We start from the raw sequence: 21772 nt of genomic DNA, 5'->3' as shown, positions 1-21772 counted from the left end.
CCGTCAATCCCATTTTGTAACCTTGTAACAAAAACAACAATATAGTTTGTACTACCATGTCTTGTGGCTATAGAGTTATAGCTGTTTCACGGGTACCAATGCGATCATTAGACTCTTTTATTCCATTAATTTGAGTTGCTAAGTCTAGAAATTTTTCATTTTAATTGAAAAACTTGAGATTTCTACCAGAAAAATGAATTTTATAAGCTAGTATATCACATATTACGCCTCATCCACATCACCTCGCTTAAACGAAGGGATAGAGCCAGTTAACCAGCTTCATCAACAATAAACGAAAGTGACTTTGAAACAGAATTCTCAAGGAAATAGTCAAGAAACTCATCGAGGTTCAAATCCCGTTCTCTGAAACGGGAAAAAAAACGGGAACAAAAATCACAGCTTCACAAGCTTCACAAGCTTCACACTAAATTCAATTCTTGATTTGTGAAAAAATGCTTCGGATATCGGAAATATCTGGTTGTTTCCAACTTTAAGTTATAACTGCATTTTGAATAATGCACTGATTAGACGAGTTGGGGTCAAAATCCCGATAACTGAATTTGCAAAAGCTCAAACGCAAACATATTATACCGAAAAAAAATCTGGAGAAAACTCAAGATTCTAAATTTGGACAAACTTTTTATTTTGAATAATCTATCAAAATTGGTTAAAATTTGACGAAGCTAGATTTTCTGCAGTGGATTGAAGGTCGAAAAAACCAGTTTATTGCATTAAGTAGGTACAGATCTTAGGGGTGTTACGGAATTCTGAGTTTTCTAGATTCGGGATTAAATTTCAAAGTCTCAGTCATTTTTCGCGGTCATTCAGATTTTTTTACAGTTCTAAACAGAGAATTACTTGTTCTTGTTTTTAATATTTTTTTATTTTGCTGAAGCATCAAATTGGGTGTAGATTTTATAGACTGAATCTCAAAGTACAACATTTTTTGTCCGGTTTTTAGAATTCGGAGTCCGTTTTAACCTACATTTTGTGTTTTGAATTTATTTTATAAACAGTTTTATAGTTCCATTTATGTTGAATCAAATAAGTTTTTATTCATTAAATCAGTCAGAAATTGTGGAAGTTATGATTTGTTTACTCGCAAAAGAAATTCCAATTTATTGGTACAATTGAAGAAATGAAAAATTAATTTCTCTCTTTATATGTACGAATAGTAGAAAATTTTGTATGGTCTTAATTTTAAGAAAAAATGTTATTCTTTGTAACTACGTTTGAAAAATTTTGATATCGTTTTTGGTTGCTCAGATATAAATTTTAAATACTTTTCATTTTTTCTTGCCCATGATAACACAAGCCCAAAAAAAAAAAAGTGCCAATGCTTTTGACCGGATCCTTATGTATTTTGACGTGCTGAATCCGAATCTGAAGTCAGTTTTTCCCAAACACCCTCAAAATGTTAAGGAAATTGCAAAAAATCATGAAAATTGGTTTTTTTTTGCAATAAATTGGAATTTCTTTCTCTTGTTTCTATATATAGTTTCTTTCTCTTCATTATTTCATTAAAATTCGTAAAAAAAAAAACTAATTTTTCAAAAAAGAATATATTTTTTTTTTAAATCCAAATCTAATGAAAAATTTTCTCAATTTTTAAATTAAGATCACTAAAATTCTTTCATTAAAATCGTTTGCGAGAAAATCGTTTACGGGAAAGTCAGAAATAAAAATAAAGAAAACGGTTCTATGGCAGGTACCCTTAATAACGGTTCAAAAAATATTATTATTTTTATTTAAAAAGAAAGTAGTCTCTTATGTCTCTTATACAACTTTTTTAATTTGGTCACATGGAAAGCAAAGTTTATTTTGATCAAAAAAAATCAATTTTGTCACTAGGGAATCCTACAGAACCCTTAATTGCCAAGTTTGAAGCAAATCGATTTATTGGTAAGTACTGTAGCTTAAGATAGAAATTGGTCTGACTGCAAGCAACGTACCACTTATCATTCGGTAGGTAAATCGGAAAAATAACCTTATTACAATAAAATTTGTATTATTGTATTAAGAAAAACCATATGCAAAGCAAACAAATTTAAATTCATAAAAAAGACAATATTGTTTTTCAAATCCTTAGATATAGATATTATTTGTACGAATATGAAATAAAATGCCCCTTAATAGTCTATTGATAAGACCCTTTTGAATGGAACAAATTCGTTCAAGAGTTTTTATTGCTGATTATGATTCCTTGGCATAAAAGAATGCTCCAGCCAAAAGTGCTACTAAATCCATTGGTGCATTTCTGAGAAAACGGCAACACTGGTCGGGTTTCTGTTTTTTTTTTTTGATTTAACTCGAAAACCAAGCCTAACTTTGAAATGGTTCAAAGACACTTTTCATAGCAAATTAAATTTTCTGTCAAGTTAAGATGGTTCAAAAAATTTAAAAATTATTTTTGACTAAAATTCTAACCTAAAATCAAAGAAAAAAAAAGTTAAAAAATTGACGATTTTAATTTTTGCTACTAAATGATGGGGCATTTTATATATGTAGCCAGCCGGTACGTCCAAACTTTGTACTAATAAAATAAAGTAGAGGTAAAATCCTTTGATAATATGCAATTTTGAATTTATTTTTTGTCAAGAAACGACTTAAATGTACCTTTTCAAAAATTAGCACTATATTTTTGACTTTTTTAGTTAAAAGCAAGTTTTTAAAACTCGATAAAATCGTATTAATTGGTAACTTTTAGACTTTTAAAGTAAACGGACTTCGAGGGATTGATTTAATATAAACTAATTATGACAAACAAGAAAATTTATTTGCATCCTTATTTCCTTGTGTGCAATTTTGTGAAAAAATAAATACGGATCGAATGGATGGACGGAAAGCCATTAGCTTTGGTCTATTGCATAGAAGAACATTTAATACCATTTCTTTTACTGTTTTCAATGGCCTGAAAAAACAATTCTTGTACAATCAACGACCAACGAAAAGTTGGAAAGGATTTTACCTCTACTTTATTTTATTAGTACAAAGTTTGGACGTACCGGCTGGCTACATATATAAAATGCCCCATGATTTAGTAGCAAAAATTAAAATCGTCAATTTTTTAACTTTTTTTTTCTTTGATTTTAGGTTAGAATTTTAGTCAAAAATAATTTTTAAATTTTTTGAACCATCTTAACTTGACAGAAAATTTAATTTGCTATGAAAAGTGTCTTTAAACCATTTCAAAGTTAGGCTTGGTTTTCGAGTTAAATCAAAAAAAAAAAAAACAGAAACCCGACCAGTGTTGCCGTTTTCTCAGAAATGCACCAATGGATTTAGTAGCACTTTTGGCTGGAGCATTCTTTTATGCCAAGGAATCATAATCAGCAATAAAAACTCTTGAACGAATTTATTCTATTTTTGCTCTGGAGCTCCGGTCTATTAAATAGACTATAACTGTCTATGAGTAGTATTATTTCAGTATCTTTCGCTTTCTTTATACTTAATTTTTTAAAACCAAAACCTTTAACTATTCTCAACATCAAATAAGTGTCTTTTATGTGTATTTATGGTTATTTTCAGGACTCTACTTATATATGCTGGTCGTTAAGACCTTTTCAGGTGATAACATTCGATTTACTATCTATGCGCTCATAGGATGGGGTGAGTTTTCTTACTCCTTTAGTTGAATTTATACACGTATAATCTATATTACCCTATCCCTTAAGACATACTCCTATACAGAAGTATACACATACACACCTCTTGAAAATGAAAACGGAAATTGATTTTGAAAGAACTTCCGTTATTTTTCAAGAGAGGTGGAATATATCCCTATCGATATCCTTTAACATTTCAATTCGATTTTTTTGTTGTTTTTTGTATTATTTTTTTAATTATTTATTTTGCGTTCGTGTTTGTTTATGCAGGTGGGCCAGCTGTTTTTGTTACCATTTGGTCGATAGCAAAAGGTGTTACCACCTCATACACAAGAGCAAAGGTAAATATAATATATATAAAAAAATTTTAATAGAAAAATAAAATTAAATGAAAACCGAACCACACGATTATTTTTTTGGTTTATTTTTGTATATTCACGGATGAAAAACAAGTGAAACATGATTTTATACCTGTTTCAGCATTTTATTTTATTTTAATTCCTTTTAATATTTTTTTTTTTTTTTTTATAAATAAATTAATATTTATTTTTTTTAGATCGATATTGGATGTCCATGGATGCATGAAACAGTTGTCGATTGGATATTCCAGGGACCAGTTTGTGTGGTGCTTATAATGAATTTAATATTTTTGTTGCGAATAATGTGGGTAAGGATGGTTATGTTTTTATTATTCTTGTCATTTTTTCATAACATGTTTTTCTTTATGATAGGTTATTATTTTTTTTTTATTATTTGTTTTATATTATTATATGAGTATTCAGGAAAAGTTAATATTAAAATCTCATTTAATAAAGCTGGATATCGTTTGAAGGAGTGTAGTAGAACTCGATTGAACAGTTTTGACGGTTTTAATAACAAATTTAAATTTAACCAACATAATCTGGATTTATTTATTTCAATAGAATTAGCGACAAGTTCATTCATATATTGACTGAAATTAATATGACTATTTGGACAGCATTCAAAAAAATTTTGCGAATAGAAAGTATTTGATGGATAGGCACACTGTTTGTTAAAGGATTTTGATAACAAGAATATAAAAAAGGAAAATATTAATTTTCTTTTAGGGCTAATTTGAGATCGGATGACGAATAGAAAACTCTTTGACCTTTTCAGCCCACAACTTCTAATTATCGCGTAGCTTAGCTTCTATCTATCAATCTAATGGATTAGGTATTTGATGTAAATTTAAATAGTGGACCTTATTTGAAGCTAGCAGCTTGCATAACATGTAATAGTTGGTAATCTGGTAAAGTTTTGGAAATTTCACATTGGCAAAGCTATTTTTACTTGCGATATAGGTACTATAGGGCAAGTTTAGGATTCGTAAAAAAAATCGAACTCGAGATAACAATTTTACATGACATTACGATGATGGAGAATGCCAAAAAAGTGGGTCCGGCAATTCTGTCTGTCTGTCTGTCTGTCTGTCTGTCTGTCTGTCTGTCTGTCTGTCTGTGTGTCAGTCTCTATCTGGAGCTGCAGCCTAAACGAGTGAAGTGATTTTCTTCAAACTTGGTGGTTAGCAGTTTTTGGTGATTCCCTAGAGGGGAAATTGAAATTTTTTTTTATGACCAAAACTAACGGTACCTGCCATATAACGGAAATAGAAAAGTTAATTTTTTTCAAAAACGGCTCTAACGATTTTGATTAAAATTTTTGTGTGTAGTACTACACATAATAGTCAAAATTCCGAGAAAATCGCGTTTGAAAGTTGGGGTAAATTTTTTTTTCGAAAAATCCCCGAATCTTTGAACGCTCCTGGAAATTAAACCGCTTGAGAGCAATTTTTGGGAGTGATGCCAAATGATAGCTTGTGTCATGGGCCTACGCTTTGCACATTATCAGATTTTTAAAAAATCGCCTTCCATGTTAAACCGCCACATCATGCCTATTTTTTCAGAATCGTGCCTATTTTTTTTTTTACTTTTAAGTTCTCCCGGTTTGAGAACGCGTAGACCTACAGGAATGAGAGTTGTACCCAAATGTAGGTTAGAGTCCCCGCTACCTTTTGGCATCAAAAAATTTTTTTTTCATTTTTTTCAAAATTCCGAGATATAGGCGTTGGAAGTTGGGGCGCTCACTTTAAGCTCAGCTCAGCTCAAATGAGCTAAGCTATGGTACCTAGCTCAAATTTGAGCTGAGCTGTGAGCTGAGCTGAAATGTGAGCTTTTTGCAACCCTGGCAACTTGCCACATGGAAATTACCACATGCAACTTGCCACATGCAACTTGCCACATGTAACTTGCTACACGCAACTTGCCACATACAACTTGCCACATACGACTTGCCACATGCAACTTGCAACATGAAACATGTAACTTGCAACGTGTTGTGTGTTTTATGTTTGCCGTACTGCGGCGTACTACATTTTTAAATACTAAAGTACTGCCTACTCTAAAGGTGAAACGACAGCCCTGCTACCCAGGGTGATCGCGTCATAATCCCTTTGACATTCTTGTCAAAAAGTAAATTTTCATACCCACCCTCCCATAAGAAGTATAACTTCAAAAATATTTTTTGTACCGTTATTAACGGTACCTGTCATAGAACGGTTTTTTCGTTTCTGAAAATCTCGTACAACATTAACCCGATTTAAATGAAATTTTTTATACAAAAGTGTGTAAGTAAAAATAATATTAAAATTTTAGAAAATTTTCAAAAAACGCATTTTTGGTTTTTTTAAAAATATTTCAAATTTTTTTTTTGAAAAATCAATTTTTTGAAAACGAATCAATGAAAAATTTTGAAATTTAGTTTTTATGTGTAAATTAATTATTTCTTCAAAATGGCATACCAACTTTTTTTTTGAAAAATGTTAAAAAATTTTTATATATAAAAAATTATTTTTTTAAAAAACGGCTCCTACAATTTTCGAAAAATTTTTTCTAAAAATACCTTTTTATACAAGAAATAAAATGGAATATTTTTTATTTTTTTTAAGATAATTTTAAACGGAGTTTAATTAATTATAAAAACAGATTTAAATTTTTTATACTACTTATGAAATTTCTTCAAAATATCAAATTTTAAATTTCTTGAATGAAAAGCTTTAACATTATAGTTACTTTAAGCATAAGAGCAAGTACGTGCGACCCCAGTCGTGCAATTTATTTTTTTTACATTTAGTTAATCTCGACAGTAAGTGAAAGCAATCAAAATCTAACAATTTTCATCCAGAGTCATTTAGAATTTTTCCAGAAAAAACATGCAGAAACGTTGTTTTTTTAATAGCAGTTATAGATTTAACAAGAAAAACAAAAAAGCTTGAACAAAGTTTATCGATAGATTGTGCAGGTTTCAAGACTAACCAAAATCACGCACATACACGAAGAAAAAAAGACCACCTAAAATCAAGTGAATTCCGCATTAAATTAAGCGGATTCCTGCATAGTTTTTTGCCATCAAGATGACCACAATTTTAAATAAAACGGAAAAATCTTCTTAATTTCTTGAATATGCAAATTTGAAAGAAATCCACTTATTTTTAGAGGAAAATAATACAAATCTTATTTTTATGTGGAGTGGAAGAATTTAAAAAAAAAAATAAAAAAAAAAAACTGGCAGCTACTGGTGATCGAACCTATTGGGTTATAAGTCAAGTACTTTATCTTTCCCTATCTTACTGTTCGAAAAAAGTATGATAAACTGCATCTAAAGCTGAAATCTCACTGTAAGTTTTAAATTTTAATTTTTAAAATTTTAATTTTTTGTCGGTTTTCAATTTAAGCGGATTCCACTTATTTTAAGCGGAAGTTATTTTAAGCGGAAATTAAAAATTACACCCTGAATTCTTTTATACAAATAACTACTAATAAGACAAACAGCTGAATTCGAAAAACCAAAATCGTGCTTAAGTTTTTGACAAAGGACTCGATGTTCGACTTTGTCAAAAGCTTTTGAAGAGCCCATTAATAGAGTCTTTCTATTTCAGTCTTATGTCCTCTAAAATTTTAACCAGTGCTATAGATCATCTCTGTTTAGCTCTAAATCTAGATTGCTAAGGGACATCAACCATTTGCCTTGTTCGGATTTTTCCGAGGACTTTAGACATAAACGGTAAAGTCCTCGTCACAGATTATCTATACTTATTTTATCACAGTATTATTTCATAACTAATAAATAAATAGAAAATTAAGAAGTAACGTAGAGATTACTAATGTATGTTTGACTTATCAAATAGGGCAAGGTGGTACAAGAGTGCGCACTTTAGACAAAACACCAAATAAAACAATAACAACAAGAATTTAATTACTTTTTTATATATGGTTGATTATAAACTAAATCAAAGCAACGAAAAAATCTTAAAACTGGTAACAAAAAAGGGATCGGGTCAAAATTCTGGCTTCAAAATTCTGATTTTCAAAATTCTGCTTTTTTAAAGAAAATTCTGTTTTTCAAAATTCTTCTTTTTTTCTATTCTGCTTTTCAAAATTCTGCTTTTTAAAATTCTGCTTTTCAAAATTCTGCCAGCATTATACTTGAACAAAAAAATTCTGCAATTCTGTTTTTTTTTTATAGCATATGTATGCGCTGACTAAAGAAAAATACACCTCATTAATGTAATTCAACATTGGCACTTTCCTAAATTTTTTTGTTTAAGTGTCGCAAATAGTTTTTAAAATGCATAGACTGACTTTCTTTCAAATAAAATCTATAACTTATTGGAACCGATGTTGTTTGATACAAGATATTCCTTTTCTTATTCAAATTTTTGAATATTCATCTTTATTTGACAAAAATTAAAAAAATTTGAATTATTTTCTGAAATGTTTAGTATTCAAAACCTTTTCTTAAAATTTTCAAATTTATTCATTTATAAAACAAAAATTAATATACATTCAAAGAATGCAAATTATGTAGATAAGTAATCAAATAAACAGATAATTTTTCAAGAAGATGATTTTACAGAATTTTGCAAAAAATTAATTTGGAAAATGTTTAAAAGCGCGCGCTTTTTAACATTTTCCAAACCCTTTTTTAATTTTTTGCAGAATTTTGAAAAACAGAATTATGAAAAGCAGAATTTTGAAAAACAGAATTTTGAAAAACAGAATTTTGAAAAGCAGAATTTTGAAAGCAGAATTTTGTAAAGCAGAATTTTGAAAGCAGAATTTTGACAAAAGAATTTTGACCCCGGCAGAATTTTGACCCCAACCCAACAAAAAACTATTAATTCATTAGTTATAAACAAAAAACCACATAATGTCATTTGCGCACTCTTATACATACCTACTATTGTGTACGAGTGCGCGACTTAGTTTTGTAAGAGTGCGCAGGGGTAAATTCGCACAAAAGTCGCACATAAAACTGCCTATCTTTAAAAAAAAACAGTGCATTTTCGAGCCATCACTCCTTGAATAAGAAACATTTTATTTAGTCTTCGACTAATGGTTCTGAAAAAATTTCAATATATGTACCTATTCTAGATTTTCCATTCACTTTTTTTTTGTCAAACTTGTATTTGGTTTCTTTTTGGTAGGAATTGCTTTTTTTTTTAGCTACTGCTTGCTTCTATATTGGAAAATGCCAGTTATTTTGAAGCCTTGGATAGCTTTGGATCCATTTACTGGTCTTATAACCCGCGTACTCTTATACTTCATCATGGTGCGCACTGCACTCTTACACGTTTAGACATGTAATCGAAGAATTATATGTATTTCACAATGCACTTTATGACCAAAGTTATGTGTTCCTCAAATGTTTTATTTTTGTCGACTTTTCATTATCCCGTACTTTGTTTATTGTTATTCTTTGTAGTTAAGCAGAAAATTTAATTTGTTTATCAAGAAAAATTCGAAAAAAAGGGCTAAAAAACTAAAACTTACCTAGCACCTCTGTTTACAAACACATTTGAATGAAGTTTTAACAGCAGATCAAACTCACTAAGATCTCTCCAAAATAAGTGCATTCACTCTTATATTCCCTTTCAATTCGTAATAAATCGCTTTGCGACTCTTACCGACCGCGCACTCTTATACCATCCTACCCTAATAAAAGTATTTCTGGCACTCACGTTATCTTTACAATTTTTTACCACATCTCTCTCTTACCTTTTTTTGAAGTTATACCTACTTCTTATGGGACTGTGGGTATGAAAATTTGTTTTTTGACAAGAATGTCAAAGGGATTATGACGCGATCACCATCTCCGAGACAATTGGGCAGCAGGGCTGTCGTTTCAATTTTAGAGTTGGTAGTACTTTAGTATTTAAAAATGCAGTACGCCGTAGTACGGTAAAAAAAACACACAACACGTGGCAAGTTGCATGTTTCATGTTGTTGTGGCAAGTATCATGTGGTAAGTTGCATGTGGCAAGTTGCATGTGGCAAGTTGCATGTGGCATGTAAATACTTATAAATAAAAGGAAAAGAAAGCAACATAGACTAAAACTAAAACTGTGTTGATATAAAAGCCATCTATCGCCATCATCAATTAGCCCCGGAAATTGGTATGAAGATTCTTAATTTTCAATTATAAAGATTTTGTCATGCATAACTTTATTCAGGGAAGTCTTGGGTTAAGATCACCATAAGCTGAGATTGTTAAAAAAATATCCTGTTTGATTATTTTAATAATAATATAAAACAAAAATAATAAAAATTAAAAATATCAAATGAAATTCATTTAATAAACTGAGTGAGAAGTATAACTTCAGTCGCGTGTACATGTGTTTAGTTAATGGCTAAGGAAAACTAGATTCTTCTTTTAGAAAGCCAAATTATACGCTTAAAAATTTATAGACCTACAGAAGTTTTTATTCATTTCAAGCCCACTAAACATTCTTCTTGAAATTGAATTCCAAAAATTTAAAAATTTTGTGATGAAACAATACATCAAAAAGCAGTAAATTTCATCTTATTGTTTGTCCCTTGTACAAGAAGGTATAAATTCAATTGTAACAGCTAAACCAGCTATAATTCCTATACCAGACATTTTAGACGAAATAATTTCAAGCTCCATGCAAACACAATTGCAATGGAATTCCAGATCTCTATTTGGACTTTGAAATCATGTTGTTTCATTTGTTCTACTACAGTATCCATTGTTTGTTGCTTTGAAAGTACATACAAATGAATCTTAACGCAATTAACCACATATGTCTACAGCATAGGATGCTGATATCAACAACGTACCTGGTACGCCCAGGAACTTTTGTCAAACTTGATACAATTTCATTCGCATTTATCTTTGATCAAATAACTTTTCTTCAGACCCCTATTCAGGTATATGTGTGTGCTGTGAAAGCATTGTTGCGCAATATGTTTCCTATTGTTCTTCGAGTTAGAGCAAACGAAGCATTCGCTGTATAACATACATGTCGTCTTGAGTTATGTTCCTTCGCATCATGTGGAAAATTTCAGTGTTTCATGTTTTTTAAAGGGAAAAGTGTCAAGTCTCTCCTACCTTTCATTTTATACCAGAGGAACCTTGCTGTTATATTTCTAACGTATGTCAGTCACCCTTCTAACGATGGTGATGAACGTAAGTAAGTTAACGTCGGTATGATAAGTAAGGGAAAATGTCTGTAAAGCTTATAGTAAAGTAACATGATGATTTGATATCATTACCACGACATGATGATGCAGAGTATACCGCGAGAAAAAAAAAAGTACAACAAAGTGAGTTCTATCTGTATTGAGATGCGAGAGACATTTTAAATTACATCATCTCATTAATAAGTCTAAATATATGATAAGATGTTGAAAACTTGAAGACAACTCAAGGTATTTTCATATAGCAGACTCAGCTGCTATTCACTTACAATTACTCGTACCTTTATAATAAACTTTACTCAAAGTGCATGGATGTGTAAATGGATGTTTTGTTATGTAATGTAATGCGATTTTCTGTGGTGTCACCTCTCTCCCTTTTTTTGATTTAATAAAGCTTATCATTATGAATTTAGCATCAGTGATGAATTTAGCATCAGAAATCCCATAAAATATAAACCATGTCTTAAATTACATTATTACTTTGGAGTTATTATAACGTAAAGGAGGATAAAATGCTTTTAAATCAACAATCCAACAATCAAAATCGTTTTGTATTTCTAAATTAAGATTTTGTTGCGGTTATATATATATATTTCAATTAGTCAAGGTAAAGCTCCATGAAGCCATAGCTATGACCTCAAAATTTTGAACCAAACTCGTTTGTCCACCTTTTGTGAACACAAACTTTTCCTTTTCCATCCTTTTTTGGAGCAATCCTATTTTTCATAGGAAATCTGAAAAATGAAAAATAGCCTAAAACGCTCAAATTTTGAGATAGACGTATAAAACCAATTGCATTCGATTGTTCAGCTCGAGTTCTTGATATATTTACAAAATCATCGTTTATCAATCCTGCGTTTAGGAGATATTCAAAATAAAAAATTTGTACTGAAAAAATTTTAAACTCCCAAAATATTTTGTTCCAAACATTTTAGCACTTAATCTAAAGCCGTATGTTGTACAAAAAAAAAAAATTAAAATTGTATATACATTAGGGTGGTCCTTAACACAAAGTTCATGAAAACATCCACTCCATCGTCTCCAAATAAATAATAAAAAAATCCTTACTCGCCCTGTAACAAGGTGAAATTCTAGTACTTGGACTTTGCGTCTGGTTTTTTGATTTTTCTACATATCTCCTTTACGACTTGATCGATTTTGTTCTAATTTTGCACAATTAAACTAACAATGATCCTTAGTAATATTGCATTCCAAGATATTTTTAAAAATATATTCTTGAACCTCAAAAAAATCGAAAAGGAAATCGATTTTTTTTGTACTTATTATAACTTGAAGTATACTTTTTTTAGATCCAAAACGGCTCAAGCTATTTTACGCAAACTTCGTCAACACGTTAATAGATAATGTTTAAGTTATTTTGCATACTAAAAACTTTCATTCGTGTTTTAGTTTCCTTGTAAATTTATATAGTTTTCTGATATTTTTTACAAGGAAATTAAAACACTAATGAAAATTTTTAGCATGCAACATTATTAAAACATTGTCTATTAACGTGTTGACGAAGTTTGCGAAAAATTGCTTGAGCCGTTTTTGGTAAATCTAAAAAAAAAGTATACTACAAGTTATAGGTATATGAAAAAAATCGATTTCCTTTCGATTTTTTTTAGGTTCAAGCCGTAAAGGAGATATATTCAAAAATCAAAAAATCAGACGCAAAGTCCAAGTACTAGAATTTCACCTTGTTACAGGGCGAGTAAGGGGTATAGATAAAAATCTGAAAAAATTAGAGGATTTTTTATTATTTATTTGGAGACGATTGAGCGGATGTCTTAGTTAATTAATTTTCGAAAAAAAGCAAATAAGGACCGGCCTAATATACAGTGACGAGCAAAAGTGGTCAAATGTTTTGCATTTTTTGAAAAAGTTGTTTAAAACTTAGTGTTCTTTACATAAATTAAATCGTTTTTATTTTATTATTTTTCTATATTATGCCACTATTAATTTTCCTGATTAAAATTTTAAAAAATGCTTCATTGTCCAAAAATGGAGAATATCATATTGGTATTTGGACTTGACCAATTCTGCTCGTTTTGGAAAAAGGCTTTTGTTTCAATATATTGAGTGTACTAGAATTAATTTTTACCACTTTTAACCACTTTTAACAATGCCTCGAGATAGGATCTATCAATCTGTGAAGAAATAACTTTAAAATTCGGTCGTATTTCAGCTTAATGGAAAGCTCAAAGCTCATCGCTTTTAGACTTGTGTTTTTTTACTGCGCTTACAATTTCTTCAAAAATTTCAACAGATTTTCAGCCAAAATGGGTCAGGGCCTTATGCTGACTACGCAACTGTCTTAAATTTCTGATTTCCGAAGCAATATTTGACAATTTTAAAGGTTTTGGTGGGGTCTTCATGTAGTTGAAAAATGATATCACACGACACGGAGTCTTCTTTTGCCAAAAAAAACTTGTTAAATTGTACCGTTTTATATCAAGATAGATTTTCCTCTTCATCATATCTTCAAATTTTATCAAAGGTCGGGAACTCCCCCCAAAAACTCAAACAGAACATCACCAAACCTTTTTTCAAGTCAAAAATCGTTAGGTTAGATGAATTTTTACTAAAACTTTTACTAAAACTTTAACTATAACCAACAAAGAGGAACCAATAACCAATGGGAAAAGTAGATTGGATTGACGAGAACACAGAAGAAATAGAATGCAAATCTAGTTACTATCCAAAACTGGAAAAAACATTTCAGCACTATCAAGTTTATAGAACGGACATAAATTATTATGGACTCAAGAATATTTTCCGGTGTTATCTTGTGGATTGCTAGCTAATTTTGAAAAAATAATGAACAAGCGAACCTATCCTGATATAAAACGAAACAATTTACCAAGTTTTTTGGCAAAAGAAGACTCCGTGTTGTCTGATATAATTTTTCAACTAGATGAAGACCCCACCAAAACCTTTAAAATTGTCAAATATTGCTTCGGAAATCAGAAATTTAAGACAGTTGCGTAGTCAGCATAAGGCCCTGACCCATTTTGGCTGAAAATCTGTTGAAATTTTTGAAGAAATTGTTAGCGCAGTAAAAAAAACACAAGTCTAAAAGCGATGAGCTTTGAGCTTTCCATTAAGCTGAAATACGACCGAATTTTAAAATTATTTCTTCACAGATTGATAGATCCTATCTCGAGGCATTGTTAAAAGTGGTTAAAAGTGGTAAAAATTAATTCTAGTACACTCAATATATTGAAACAAAAGCCTTTTTCCAAAACGAGCAGAATTGGTCAAGTCCAAATACCAATATGATACTCTCCATTTTTGGACAATGAAGCACTTTTTAAAATTTTAATCAGGAAAACAAATGCTGGCATAATATAGAAAAATAATAAAATAAAAACGATTTAATTCATGTAAAGAACACTAAGTTTAAACAACTTTCTCAAAAAAGGCAAAACATTTGACCACTTTTGCTCGTCACTGTACATAGAATAGAAAATGGAGAAGACATCATCAAAGCATTTTTTCAATGTATATAATTTTTTTATAATTTAAGGTGTTTTGTTGACTATAAAGAAGAACAAAAATTATACAGATCCGTGTAAGCCCCACAGTCAGTTAGCAAACGACAAAAAAGTTCAGATGGTTTTGCTATTCAATCAGTGATTAAATTAGAGGAAACTAAGAAAGTCACTATGGTGTATGCGTAACTTTTGTTAAGAATTTGGAGTAATTTTGAATTGTTCGGTGCAATTTTTGTATTTTGAATATCTCCTAAACGTAGGATGGACAAACGACGTATATGAAAAGAACTCGAGGTGGACAAACGACAGAAGTTTGAATTTTTGAAAAAAGTAATTTTTGGGGATTTTAGGGGTCGCAGTTTTGGCTTCACGGAGCTTTACCTTGACTAATTGTATGTTTAAAAGAGTGAAGGAACTTGTTGGAATAACCTCACCATGGCTTATTGAGAAAAGCTGTAGGAAGGATAATTTTTCAATGAAAAAAAAAAAAAACATTGGAAAAACTTTTCCTATGGCCGTTTTGTTGTATTGCATTTCGAATGGAAGATATTGAAATGCATCGTGCAATATCCGAAAGAAAAATTGAATTATATTTTAATTTTAAGTATAAAATTTGATGCTCTATCATTTTTTCTAAGTCTGAAAACCTCAATTTTGAATATGCGCACATTAGAAGTCAAAATATTAACTTTTAAAGCCAACAACTTTGAGATTTTCTTTGAGAGTTTTCAAACGATTCAAACTACCAAAGAAAAATTGAAAAAAAAAACTATTAAAACAGGCTCGAAATTGTTGTTTTAAAAACCCAATATTTTGGGTAAAGATCTTCAAACTCAGGGAAAATGATATAGCATCATATTTTGGACTTAAAATACACGTTAAAGTTATTACATTGAGACAATTTACATAAAGTGTTAAATGCAAAAATGCATTTTAACCGTTTGTGAAGTACTTAAGAAGGACAAGACTTCTGCTCAATGTATGTAAGACTCAATTGCATCACAACAAATTGCAAAACAACAAATTCATTCCTGGAAGCGGAACGTCCTCTTTCCTTACAAATTTGCCCATTCTCCTTTTGATTTTTAAGAGGTTGGTATTTTGAAAAAAGTTTTTCTGTCACAATTTTTAAACTAAAGTTGGGCTAGCGAAAAAAAAATCTGGGACAAACGAACCACGGTTAAACTAACGATATTTTCTCAGGAAAAAGTCACAATTTTTCAGTTTCTGAAATGAAAAAAAAAAAAATTTTTATATAACTTTTTGAAAAATGGTGGGAAAAAGAATAAAAAATGTTTTGCTATCCTGTGCTAACCTTGGGCAGTTGGGGATGCAAACTTCGCATAGCCCCTTCATAAAATCTTATGGAAAAATTTTGGTCTACAAAAAGTTGCACATTTTGATTTTTTTTATATAGTAGGATACTTTACCATATTAAAAATGCAATTTTTCATAAAATAAGCCAAATTAAGGGAATAAACTAAATCTTAAAAGACCAAAACGAATAATTTCATTGCCTTTTTTTTGTACTTTAACGTGACGTCAAAATTTTTTTAACGCTTCTTAATGACAAAGATTGATAGTTAGATTGTTTACTACCAATATCAACTTTTTTGCTGTCAGCTAAACTTAAACGTCACAAAAAACCATCTTAACTATTTGTGTATGTTGTCAAATCCTAATTTCAGCAGTTTTTCCATAAAAGATCACAAAATAAGAACAAAATTACTAATTTCATCTCAAATTAATCTTATTCTCTTTATCACACCCACAAAATATACACATTAATGATTCTGCGACAAAATTACTCACAAGGATTATTTTTCTTTTTGTTCATTTGACATTAAATACAAAAAAAAAAAACTTACATCCCTAAAAATAGAATTCACATCACATATCCACATTTTCCCATTCAGGACAAGAGTAACATATTTTAATAAATAATTTAATATGAAAAATTGTTCCAACGAAGTAAGTACATACATGTGTTGGAAGTTTCTTTTTGTTCTAATGGATTTGAAAATTTATTCTGACGTCAATCAATGTGTGTATAGAGTTTTTGGTGTGGTATGGAAATTTTTGAGCTACATGAACTAAATTAGCATAAATCTTCTAAAACATGAAAATGCTATATCATCGTTTTATTTTTTTTTACTTATTTTTTGCAAAATAAGGGATGTGTCTTTATTATAATTTTCAAAAAAAAAACTCCATCATCATCGTCGTTGGTGGTTATCATTTTGTTCTGAAATTAGCATTCACCATACGTCTCCTTGTTGTTGGTTTTTAATTACACATTGTTAATTTGAAATTTCCATTAGATGGAAATCACAGCAGAATCAGCAGTTTGAGTACTTTTAGAGTTAAAAATATATTAAATTTTAATTGCAGTTTTTTTGAATCTTTTTTATTTTTGATTCCATATAAAAATGTATATTCATTTATTTTATTTGAAAATAAAACTGGACTTGAGAATCCTTTATTTTTTTTTTTAGTTAAGAAGCCATTAATTATTTTGAATGAATTTAAGTAAATTGGTTTTGTTTTTGCATTTACAGGTGCTCATAACAAAATTACGGTCTGCAAATACCGTAGAGACACGGCAATACCGAAAAGCAGCTAAAGCCCTACTCGTCCTTATACCATTATTTGGTATAACTTATCTGGTTGTGCTGGCAGGGCCGAATGAAAAAGGTGTTATGAGCAATATATTTGCCATTATTCGTGCCGTACTTCTCAGTACGCAGGTAAGAAGTTGTGAAGTCGTTTGGGGAGGGGAGGGGGCTTGAAGATTTATATTAATTTCTGTCGAGGGAAATGCAACTAACTTGGATAATTTTTCTTGTTACTTTTCTTTTTTTTTCTTTTGTATTTTTTTTTTTGTTTTTTTTTTTTTTTTTGTTTGTGGTAAATATTTTCCTCATGGCTGACTGACTTTCCTGGCTGGCTGAATATTGTTTTCTGGTTTCTTTATTCACGATGATGGAAAACAAAATTATCTAGGGATTTTCAGTTTCGTTATTTTATTGTTTTCTTAATTCAGAAGTTCGAACTGCCTTGCGGCATTATATATCAAGGTGGCAAGATGAACGCAATATTCGGATAGGACAGCTCAGACAGAGCCGGAGGTAAGTCAATTTTTTGATATGAAAATTCTTTGTTATTTTTTCAAGTTTATATAAAAAGTTTTTCTTTTTTTGTTTTATATATCTTTAATATGCACTGTTAACGAAATAAATACTTTTAAGCATGTTGTCATTATGATTGTCATTGATAAAAGTTTGATTAATTTTGTCAATGTATAAACAACTTTTAAGAAGTTTTTCTTTTGACAATATAATACCACGGGTTTTTAATTTATTTTTGACACGAAATTGTGTAAATCCTTATTTTGATTTTGAATAACAAATATCTTTTTTTTGCCTTTTTTCTTTGGCACTGTTCTTGTTGTTAACTTGAAAGTTAGCCATATTTTACCAAAATAACACTCTTAAGTTAAGCTTTCATTATACAAAGTTTTATCCCAATCGCAGTTTCCAAAATTGTATTGTCAGGCAGAATCGCAAACATTTTTTCAGAGATGCTTTTAAAAACTGTAGGTACTGATCTGATATCTTAACAAAATTTGACATAATGACAAATAAGGAATAACAATTTTTTGGCTGCTATTTTTCTTGTTGTTATGAAAAGTATTTTGGTATGTCAATAAAATTCACTACGTCCTGTGAAATTCGGTGAAACTGTTGCAGTTGGTATGATAACCAAGAACAAAAAAAGAGTTTATTTCATTCAAATATCCAAGATGAGAAAGTATGTTTTTCGAAGAAATGAAAAATTAGATTTTATATCTCAAATTAAATCCCTTCTTATTATCTAGACTCAAATTTTTTTTTTTAATTCAAGTTTTAAAAAACGCTTAAATCATTTAAAATATGTTTCTATTGCTCCGATAAGGTTGAGGTTATAATATCTAACTTTCTCAAAAAAACACCCTTTCTCCTAGATATTTAAATTATGTAAGCACGGTTGCCACTCGCATAAAAAATTTCCTACCAAAGTTTCCAAAAAAACCTACCAATTCAAAGAAAAACCTACCCAACGAAAATTTTCGATTTTAAGAGAATAAATTCTTGTTTAAAAAAATAAAATGCACGACTGGGTCGCACGAACTTGCTCTTGGAGTTAAAGTTGCTTAAATTTTTAAGACTTTTTATATAGAAATTTGGAAAAAAAAAAATAAAATTCGTTTAAACAAGTATGCAGTTTTGATTGATATATTAACGTAAAAAAAATTTTCAAAATCGTTAGAGCCGTTTTTTAAAAAAACAATTTTTTATAAATAATTTTTTGGAAAAAAAGTTTTAAAATAAATTTGTAATCCCATTATGTAGAAACCACTAATCAAGAATGTGAAGTTAGTGTCAACACAAAACATGAAAATGGATGAGTTCAGACACCAACAATGAGGATACTGCGTTTACATACACTACTTAATATTATTACTCTCGGTTTAGATGGGCACATTTGTTTGGCACAAATATTTTGGGTAGATTTGACATAATTACAATTTTTTTTGTCTATTATTAAAAATAAAATTATTTTAGAGAAAGAACTTGGAAAAACCTACCAAATTGACTTCAAACCTACCAACCTACCCAAGGTAAAAAAAACCTACCCAGTTTGGTAGGATCCTACCCACTCCGGCAACCGTGTATGTAAGTAATACCTATTTGGTTCTTGGTAATTATACCAACTGCAGCAATTTGAAGAAATTTCTTACAAATTGAATTTTATTCACAGTGTGTAATGGGAAATATTGCTAGTACAAAATCCTCTATCGCTAGTACAAAATCCTCTAATTTCCTCTAAAAAATACCTTATCGCAGGAAAATGGATTTGCTTAATTGAATCGCAAGTTGTAAGAACGGAATAAGTCCATTTTGCAAAATTGTTGGGAAAACGCAAGAAACTGAATAGCTTCTGTAATTTACTGTTTTCAAATGTTTGACCTTCAGATAAAATAAAGATTATGTAGATTTGAGTAGAATGAGACAAAAATTTTATTTCTATCTTTTTCTGGTAGGTTAGGTTAGGTTGAACGGGGTGATAATCCTACAAGTCGAATCATCCCACTCGGATCTCGATGGATCCATTGTGATCCCCAGGGTAAGGGTGGGAAGGAATCTGGATGGGTAAGGAAGGATATATTGGGAATTAGGTGTTGTGATGTGTGTTTTTTCTGGTAGACAGGTATAACGGTTTAAAAACTTTGGACTTATTCCATTCTTACAACTTACGGTTTGAAATTTCACCCAAAAGCCAAATTTTGAATGAAATAAACATATAATGTGTTTAAAACAAAAGTTTTAATGCTAGCAATCGATTAACTATTGAAAGAGTTTGAGTAATCAAAACAGAAAAGTGTTATACATAGTAAAACAAAATTTTTTGTTGTGGTCTATTTTTTACTTGAGTAAAACAAAAAATTGAAAATTAAAGATAGGTTCGAATGGTCATTCTTTGGTTATTTTTTAATGAAAAAACTTTTTGAGCCTATAATTTTCAAGTAAAATTTATTCTTCTGTTTTTATTTAGAGCAATGCATATGACTATCTCAGCCCAAAAAAAAAAATACCGTTAAAAAGGCAAAAAAACTCAAAAAATCGCTTTTCTTGATTTTTTTTTCATGTTTTTTTGGACTGTTTTGGTATAGAATTTCTTTTTAGGTTTTAAAAAACCTTTTTTCGATATTAATTTTATTCTCTACAGCAAGTTTAAAGATCAATTTATCAAAATTATGCTTTTTTTACTAGATATATTGAAAAAAGACCAAAAAGGGGGCTTTTGCACCCCTATCTTCAATTTCCAACCTCTCATTTAATAGCACTCCGCAGTATTATCTTCTCTTATAACGTTTTCAACGTTTTCTGAAATCAAAACTCGTGAACGTCTTAGTTAAGACATAATCAATACCCTAAAATCCTGGATTGATTCTGTCCTTCAAACTTATAAAACTTTTTTGTTTTTTTTTTCAACTTGGAAGATGTATCTACGCCTAAAAAAGTGCATAAAAAAGTCAATTTCGGACTTATTCCGTTCTTACAACTGACGATTCAATTCTTTATTTGTACTTATAAAAAAAATAACATCGCCAAATTTAACTAACCAATATATTCAAAAGTTAAAAAAAATATGCAAGAAAAATGAAAACTCCTAGAAATATGATTTGATGACTGAGATGTCAACCTAACTTACAAGCTCGTATTTCGTGGGCACAAAGCCAAAACCAAGAATCTGCAAAATTAAAGTTCCGAGAAAAACTGCTTCATGCAAACTTATGGAAACTCATGCAATGATCTTAATTTCTGTTGAGTCCACAATAACTTGTGAGACAGTCAATGTCAAAAATTAAATTATCTTTTGATACAAATTTTTCGGTAGTGTTGATATAAATAAATATAAATAAGTCAAGAAAGTTGAATAAATACACTAGCCCAAAAAATAAGAGGAAAGAAAAAATTAATTTGAAAAAAATATTTCGTATCATTTTTGGAAATTTTTTTTTTAAATTTTTAAAACTAAAACCGTAAAAAGTTTTTTTTTTCTGATACCATATTTCTAATTGTTTCCAAAAAGTAGAAGCAAAATTTTTAATAAATTGTACTTTATTTCTTTGTAGACAGATAAAAAATTTAAATTTTCTGTCGAATGTTCTGTAGAACAATCCGCTGATAGTTGATAGCAGGGGCGAACGCAGGGGGGGGGGGTTTCAACCCGAAAATCCGAAATTTTTTTGTTTTAAAGAAAATAAAAAAAAAACACTTATATATGCTGCTAAAATTCCCAAACTTTAGGACTTTAGCAATATTCATAGCGAATCCTCTGATCCATAAAAATACATTGAATTTTCATTTCTGCAATAAAACTTACTGAACGGCATAAAAACTAACATTACGAGTAACACTAACGTTTTTAAAAAAGAAAAAATTTTCAAATAAACTTTAGGCATAATAAATTCCAAATTCAAACCATGTGTTTTTTTGTATCCTCAGTTTTGTTTCAATATCTCAATTTGGATACAGTTTGTATGTAGTTACTTTTTAGTTATTTATCTGTTCGGCAAAGATACTCGTAGTTCCATTAAAATGCAAAG

At 29.9% G+C, this 21772-nt stretch overlaps 1 protein-coding gene across 2 annotated transcripts in view; it reads left to right on the top strand.

Annotated features, from left to right (window-relative positions):
- Positions 1-21772, top strand: part of LOC129917422 (diuretic hormone receptor) — a 119164-nt gene that overhangs the window by 73648 nt on the left and 23744 nt on the right. For both annotated transcript variants that reach the window (XM_055997690.1, XM_055997689.1), the window contains exons 6-10: positions 3529-3609; positions 3876-3946; positions 4162-4272; positions 17178-17366; positions 17623-17747. In XM_055997690.1, coding sequence (XP_055853665.1) covers positions 3529-3609; positions 3876-3946; positions 4162-4272; positions 17178-17366; positions 17623-17747 — 577 coding nt within the window. The remainder of the gene's footprint in view (positions 1-3528; positions 3610-3875; positions 3947-4161; positions 4273-17177; positions 17367-17622; positions 17748-21772) is intronic.

Source organism: Episyrphus balteatus, chromosome 1, assembly GCF_945859705.1.
Source record: "Episyrphus balteatus chromosome 1, idEpiBalt1.1, whole genome shotgun sequence".
Lineage (NCBI taxonomy): Eukaryota > Metazoa > Arthropoda > Insecta > Diptera > Syrphidae > Episyrphus > Episyrphus balteatus.
This window is presented reverse-complemented; position numbering and strand designations above follow the sequence as displayed.